At 35.0% G+C, this 7,954-nt stretch overlaps 1 protein-coding gene across 1 annotated transcript; it reads left to right on the top strand.

Moving 5' to 3' along the window:
* The first annotated feature begins 1,432 nt into the window (after window positions 1-1,432).
* LOC116125741 (trichohyalin-like) lies at window positions 1,433-7,521 on the top strand. The gene is made up of 3 exons (XM_031411456.1): window positions 1,433-1,962; window positions 2,059-2,803; window positions 6,394-7,521. The coding sequence occupies exons 1-3, from the start codon at window positions 1,631-1,633 to the stop codon at window positions 7,450-7,452; spliced, it is 2,136 nt and encodes a 711-aa protein (XP_031267316.1). The 5' UTR covers window positions 1,433-1,630; the 3' UTR covers window positions 7,453-7,521.
* Window positions 7,522-7,954: the final 433 nt, after the last annotated feature.

Consider the following 7,954-nt stretch of genomic DNA (forward strand, 5'->3'; position numbering starts at 1 on the left):
GCTATTATAATTTAATTTTCCGAAACTTATTTTTTTATAAATTTTCTTGCGGCCCGTGTTAAGTTGAATTTTAAATACAACACAATATCACTTTTTTTTCCTTTTGTAGCTTTCACTGATTTGCTTTTTAGGTTGAAATGGTAACATCGTAACACCACCTCATCTTTCTTTTTTTGTTTACTTGGCTTTCAAATTTGGATTAACCATTTAATCATATAATATAATCAACAAAAAAATAAACTGTTTGATTCTTCCCTCAAAAGAAAAGAAAAAAAAAATGTTGATTCTAGTTTTTTAATTAAATCATACAATGAATATATTAAAACATAACATTATTTTCATCCAAATATAAGAGCCACGCCGGTTAAACAATCGAGATAAAAAGGGTCCCACGAATTGACGGTCAACATTCAATCTCAGAGGTCTGTGAGACTGTGACCACTTCAATATTACAACGAATAACCCTTGGATTTGACGTGGCAACATCGCAACCGCTCAGGACCCTTTGATCATATTTTAAAATAATCCAATTAAAATGGGTCCCAATAAAACTCCAACCATGGTGTACTAGGCGGTGACATGTGTTATCTTAGAGCTGTGATCGTAAAATAACTTCCAATATTATTGCTAGGTGAAAATATTTTATTTTTTCATTTATGAACAAAAATGATTTTAAATGAATAATTTTTTTTTTAAAAGGAAAATTTTATATATTTTACAACTTTAAAGTAGACAATTTATTAATTGAAAATTGTATAAAACAATATTGTATTAAAAGTTCATAAAAAAAAGTCTCATGTTCAAATACTTTTAACACATAACATATCTTACAAAGGCTCATTTCATTATTTTGATATATTTGATTATACTTAAAGATATATGGGCTAAAATAAAAATAATATTTTTTTATTTTTAAACTCTATTATAATGTATTCGTTAGAAGCAAAATTTTAATACATTTATTTATTGTATTTATATGATTTGCAATATAATTGATATGATTTTACCGTTTTATCATTAAGAATAATTTGATCCAATTTTGAAATTTCTTTTAACATTTATATTAGATGGTACTGTAAGTCAAAGTTTTTAAATAAATAAACGGATTTCGAAAAAATAATTTATTGAAACAAATGAAATTTTACTATTTTGCCCCTCTATGGTTTCCTTTAAAGATCATAAGTGAATTCTCATAAGGGCATTATAGTAATCTGAGACCCAATAATCCCTGGTACGAAATGAAAAACAGACCAGACCCGAACCGCCAAGAGAAAGGAAAATCGAAAACAGAGGCACAAATACACAACACAACACACTCCCTCTCTATAAATATAAACATTAATCTCCAAATCTCATTTTTATTTAAAAAAACAAAAACAAAAGCAAAACATAAAACATATAATCAACAACGAACGGAATATAAGGAAAAAAATAAAATACAAAAAAAACAACAAAACAAAAAAACCCATTCAAAACGGCAAGGCCAAAACCCTAAAACGATAATCTAAATGATGACGAAGAAGAAATCGTTTTCGATTATTATGATGATGAAGGTTTGAAACCACGCCATGACATGAGATGAGCAGCGTCGTCGACGTGGCGGTAGTTGTAGTGGTATTACTTTCGTTTCATGGCTAGAGAACAAGAAACGACGTCGTCGTCGCAGCAGCAACAAGAACACCAGCGGTGGGGGCCGTTGGAGGAGTTATTGTTAGCGTGCGCCGTGAACCGTCACGGGACCAAGAGTTGGGACTCCATAGCCATGGAAGTAGCCAACCGAAGTTCGAGCCTGGCGTCTCTCACTCCAGAGAGCTGTAAGGACAAGTTTCGTGATCTTAAACGACGGTTCATGGCTTCAAACGACGCCGAGTCGACTAGTTTGGTTCCGCTTGTTGACCAGCTCAGACAGATTCGTGTTCAGGAGCTGCGCGACGAGGTTCAACGACGCGACGTTTCGATCGTGTAATTCATTTTTCTTAGATCTGAGAGTGAGAGATTTTCAGTTTTCATTGAGATCTATGGAACGACGTGTCGTTTTTTTTTATTCGGTTTTTGCAGGTCTTTGGAATTGAAGGTGAAGAGATTGGAGGAGGAGAGAGAGAAGAGCATGAAGGCGGAGGAAGCAGATCTGGAGAGAGAGAGGAAGGCCTCGCCGCATATCATCGCCGGTAAATTCTCCTCCGCGGACGGCGACGAATCGGACGAGCGTGAGAACCGATCGTTCAACGAATCCAATTCCACGACTCAAAAAGCAGAGGAAACGAGGAGCAGGAAACGACTTAAAAACGACGTCGCGGAAGGCGAGAAGAAGAAAGAACCGAAAGTAAAACATGAACCGGATGGGGAAACCGATCCGGATCCGGTTCGAACCGGAAGTGGACCAGACCGGGATCGAGATTGGTCTTCAAACGGTAAATTAAACGGAAATGTCAAGGAGGACGACGAAGAAGATGATGACGTGGATAATGACAAAACGGTGTCGGAGGAGAAAATGGAAACTATTAACAAGAATAATAAAACGAGTGGACTCAGTGAGTCGAACGAGTTGTGGGACGATTCAAAGAGGGAGGGAAAAGAAGTTGGGGTGGCATCGAAGCAGAGCAGCGATGTACAGAGCTCGGCTAGTTTGTCAAACAACAAAAAACGGCGTCGTAGTAGCAGTGGCGAGGAGCCCGATGTTGAGGAGGTTTCTCCCGCCACGAAAAAGGTGTTGGCCGTGAAATCGGAGCCGTTAGTTAGGTTTCTTGAGATCATACGGTCGCACCGGCTCGGCTCACACTTTGAGCGGCGGCTTCGAAGCCAGGTACATTCCAATTCGAATATTCTTTATTTAAAAAAATTAAAATTAAATCCTGTCTTATTTAAAAAAAAAAAAAGGAAAATTAATTAGTAAAAACTAAAAACCTAAGCTCTGACACGAACACGCTTGACCCGAGCTCGACTAATCACAGCCTTGCATTTTACATCATTGGGGCGACTTTTTTGTCAAGAGAAAAGGTTTCTTGGGTATTTTAGTCCTTAAAAAAAATGTTACATTACATCGCAATTGCATAAAAAAGTTATCGTGTTAATGCATGTGAGGGTCGGGTTTAGAAAATCGACGGTCGGGATGCATTTTCACATATGGAAGTGGGTCTCAAATTACCGGGCTTTTGGAAAACGTTGGCTTAGGAGTACGGTTAAAGTGATAACTTTTGGGTTTTTTTTTTTTTTAATAAATTAAAGAAATAAGATTAATTAGCTTTAAATGGTTAAGATTCAGTGGTATAAATGAGATTAAATCTCGATCAATGATTGAAATTTTGTGTAAAAAAAAAAAAAAATACCCTTTAAAAAGATTATGTGATATAGAATATCTCTTACTCTAAAAATCTTACTTTAAAAAAATTTAGCATGAAATTTTCACCTACTCCAATCTTGGCTGATATCGCGCTGGAACATACAATATAGAATAAAATAATATAAAATAATGAAAATAAGAAAAGAAAGTGATTTTGCATGTGTAACTTTCCAAGCCAAAAAAGTTTGTGCCTTATCTACGTGTCTTTGGTGTAATATTTATATTTTGGTCCTTTTGGCCGCCTGGTCTTTGCTATATTTAGAACTGATTTTGAGTGGTAGAATTATCTTTAGCTTTAACTTGGTAAAAGCCCACGTTGTTTCGGATTTGGACCTGGTTGGAAGGGGACGACGTCGTGTTATTTGTTTGTATAGTTGGGTTTGGTGAGTACCAACTGTTAGATTGACCTTGCAGTTACGAGAATCCAATGGCTGAAAAAAAGTCTTGGGTCGTGTATTCTACGTATCACGATTTCGTACATTCATGATGTTATCTAATTCTTTTATGTTGATTTAATGGTTAAAAATCAAAAGTCAAACCTAATAAATGGGTGAATTTGTAATCTATTAGTTTAAATTGTTTAATTTAAATTTTGCTCATTTTTTCCACTTTATTCATTTATTTAAGAGTTAGTCAACATTTAATATTGTTTTTGACTAGTGAAAAATTTAATTCAAAAAGAAATTCTCGTCGGCATTTTCTGAAAAAAATTCAGATTTTCATTTATAAGCGTTTTCAAATGTTAAAATACAAAATCTTATAGTATTTATTGTGCGTGAATTTAATCAAATATTTTATTATCTTTTATCGTTGGTGAAAAATCGTAAACCAACAGATAAATTGAGTATTCGAGATATATACTTTAAATTTGGTGGTTAAAACTATTCTTCAGAGAGTTTTTTTAAATAATTTCCATTTTTCTTCCTGGTGTACATCTTGTGAGTCATTTAAAGTTGTACGGGTATGGATTGACTTATATATATTGAATTTTCCCTTTTTCCGTTTATTTTAACAGAAATATTTTTATAATTTCAGAAAATTTGAAGGGATTTGTGTTATTTAATGCAACCTTGTTAATAAAAAGAAATTTGTGTTTGTTTTGTTATTTTGAATAGTATTTTTAAAAAGTTGAGTTGAATTATTATTAGGAGAATAAACTTTAAATTTAAAAACGTGTTTTGTTGGATTATTTTTTAATTTTTTATATTTGTTAATTTAGTTAAACATTTTTTATAATAGAAGTTTAAAAAAATAAAGACACTCTTATTTATCTATTAAATGTCGACAGTTGGTCATCAGCTGTTTAAATTATAGAGGTGAATATAGATGTTTTTGTTAATTTATAACTTTTATGGTTAAGAATGTTTAATTAAATTAATAAATTTAGAGGTTAAGAAAGTTCAAATATTTTAAATTGAATAGACTATAATTGATTTTTGGGAATAGCGAAACACGGTGTTTTAAATTAATCGGAGTATTTTTATAACGGTTATTAGGGGCTTAAAGTGGGGTCCGTAAGCAGGTGGTACAGCAATTGTGTGCTGTTGACGAGATGACATGTGTGCTTACGTGTAAATGAAGGGTTAAAAAACATGAAATTGTTGTTACCCCTTTCGGTTCATTCTCTCTGGAACTGTAACTATTGACTGTAACAAACAGAGAGAAGAAGCGTTATATGTATGATGTATCATTACTTACTGACTGAAAAACTGATTCCCGTTGAATAGCTCTTCTGTGTCACGACCTTTTCCTTCTTTCTTGCTCCCGTGGGACATTCCGTTCCATAATTAATTCACTGTTCTGCTTGTGCTTTTCTAATTATTTTATTTACGTCCTCTTCTCTTGTCAAATACAACACTGGGGTATCAACCCCAACTTACGGGGATTCCAGGCCTTTGATCAGCTGATTGGGTTTATACTTCACATGGAATATCCACTCGCACCCGATCCCACCTCAGGTTGGACCATCTTTTCCCAGTTTTCTGGGATTGGTCCAAAAAGCTTTGATCTAAGNCAGGTGGTACAGCAATTGTGTGCTGTTGACGAGATGACATGTGTGCTTACGTGTAAATGAAGGGTTAAAAAACATGAAATTGTTGTTACCCCTTTCGGTTCATTCTCTCTGGAACTGTAACTATTGACTGTAACAAACAGAGAGAAGAAGCGTTATATGTATGATGTATCATTACTTACTGACTGAAAAACTGATTCCCGTTGAATAGCTCTTCTGTGTCACGACCTTTTCCTTCTTTCTTGCTCCCGTGGGACATTCCGTTCCATAATTAATTCACTGTTCTGCTTGTGCTTTTCTAATTATTTTATTTACGTCCTCCAACACTAGGGTATCAACCCCCAACTTACGGGGATTCGAGGCCTTTGATCAGCTGATTGGGTTTATACTTCACATGGAATATCCACTCGCACCCGATCCCACCTCAGGTTGGACCATCTTTTCCCAGTTTTCTGGGATTGGTCCAAAAAGCTTTGATCTAAGGGGCTACCAATCCTCCGGTAACATTACAGGGGGGTAAGGTTTTTATTCCCTCTCAAGATGGTTTTACATCTTGACCCAGTACTCTCAACATTAGTAAACTACCAAGTTACCCTCACGTAGAATTTAGTTCTCTTTCGCTCTGAAGTCTAATTTACCTCATAGTCCAAGAAGCTACGATCTGATGGCTACCTACTCAGCATCGGTAAATTACAAAATTAGCCTTCTAACATGTCGGGCAGAATTTAATTCTTTTTCCTTTAGAATTCTTTCTTTATATAGGATCAATTGAGTTTTAAAACTCTTAGGACATATAATCATGTTGCTAATTTTTATTAATAATTGATCACAATCTCATATAAAAATCAAATTATTGGAATTTAATATTAGAATGTAAATTAGATCACGATAGAATGTAGATCCACGTGTCCTCAGAGAATTTCGTCAAGACCTTATTATTATTATTGTTTATATTAATTATTAATTGCAAAATTCATACTTGTTCATGTAATTATCAGCTGTTGAATTTGGCTAAGATTCTATGTATAATATTATTTTGCAGGAATCTGAAAGGTACAAAAAGTTGATAAGGCAACACATAGATCTTCAAACAATTCAATCCAGGCTTGATAGAGGGCTTTACTCTGACTGTATTCAGAGATTCTTCAGAGATGTCTTAATCTTATTCAACAATTTCATAATTTTCTTCAGAAAAAGCTCCCAAGAATATGCTGCTGCACTAGAACTCCGGGCTCTTGTTGCCAAAGAAATGACTGCCAAGCTCCGGAAACCTCAAACTCCTGCTGTTAAACCTGAGCCTGAACGACAACAACAACAACAAAAACCACAAAAAGAACTACTTGTTTCACTTTCAAAACCCAGCAGAGCTTCCACCATGGTCATGTGTGGTAAGCGAAACTCTGCGAAAGGAGCTTTGGAGAATGCTGCTGGTAGAAAAGGTGAAAAGAAAGAAAGAGAAATCGAGGAAAAACCGAAGGTCAATGAGAAGAAGATCAATGGTTCTTTTGTTGATATTGAGGAGAAGGGTGGTACAAAGAAGAAAAGGAGTAGTGAAAGATCGGTTTCGGGGCGGAGGAATTTAAGAAACAGCAACAAGAGAGGAGAGGTTAAACATCAATATGGTGGTAATGAGCTTAGTTCTCATGATGCTTTAGAGGTTAAGATGGACAAGAAAGAAATTGCCGTGAGAAAGAAGCAAGGGGCAGCCAGTTTCTTGAAAAGAATGAAGCAAAATTCGCCGAGTGAAGTGACGGAAAACGACAATGATGATGATGACGACGACAAAGAGGAAGATGATTCGGAGAATGAGAGCAAAGATAGTAGAATAGAGGAGGACGCGAACAAGAGGAAGGGGAAGAAGAGAAATGCAGGAAAAGAGAGGGTGACAAGGAGTTCAAGGGGAAGAGGGGTGAGGGAAGAGAGTAGAAGAATGAAGAGAGGAGTTGGCCGGCCACCGAAGAGATCGGCGGCAAGTCCGCCAAAAAAATCGGTAACAGTGAGCCCACCGGAGAGGACGGGAAAGAGAGGGAGAGACAATGGTGAGAGTGAGGTTGGGGTGGGAGGTGGAAGTAGTAGGTCTAGGAAAAGAACAAGGAGGTGAAGGTGATTGTTGTACAATGTAAATTATTGGGATTTTTTTTTCTCTCTTTTTGGGGATTTAGCTTTTTTTTCTTTTCAGTTTAGTGTTTTACTTGGGGGGAAAAAAGGATTGGAATAGGGAGAATGCATGAGAAAGAAATTTGTGTTGTGGACTTTGTAGAATGTTTTGTGGTAGTAGCCATTGCATGTATACATGTAGAGTTAGAAATGAATTATAGGTCTTTTGAATTTAGCTTCTCTTTTTTTCTTCTAAATTCTTTTCGAAATATTTTGTTAATTAAAATAAACAAAAAGACCAAAGTTTTTTACTTTATTTTATTTGTTTATACAAATATTTTATCCTAAAACATGGACAATATTTTATAAAAATAAAATAAAACCAAATTTGTTTATATTCAATAACAACAACCAGTCAATATTTTATAATATTTAAATAATAATTTCTAGATTTGTGACAATGTGCATATAGTAATTGAAAAATAATTGTTGAGATTTTTATAATT

Source organism: Pistacia vera, unplaced genomic scaffold, assembly GCF_008641045.1.
Source record: "Pistacia vera cultivar Batoury unplaced genomic scaffold, PisVer_v2 Contig170, whole genome shotgun sequence".
NCBI lineage: Eukaryota > Viridiplantae > Streptophyta > Magnoliopsida > Sapindales > Anacardiaceae > Pistacia > Pistacia vera.

Excerpts from the sequence above, each read along its gene's own strand:
- LOC116125741 (XM_031411456.1), top strand. The coding sequence starts at position 1,631 with ATGGCTAGAGAACAAGAAACGACGTCGTCGTCGCAGCAGCAACAAGAA. Across the intron at positions 1,963-2,058 it reads CGACGCGACGTTTCGATCGT|GTCTTTGGAATTGAAGGTGA; the intron begins GTAATTCATTTT and ends CGGTTTTTGCAG. Across the intron at positions 2,804-6,393 it reads AGCGGCGGCTTCGAAGCCAG|GAATCTGAAAGGTACAAAAA; the intron begins GTACATTCCAAT and ends ATTATTTTGCAG.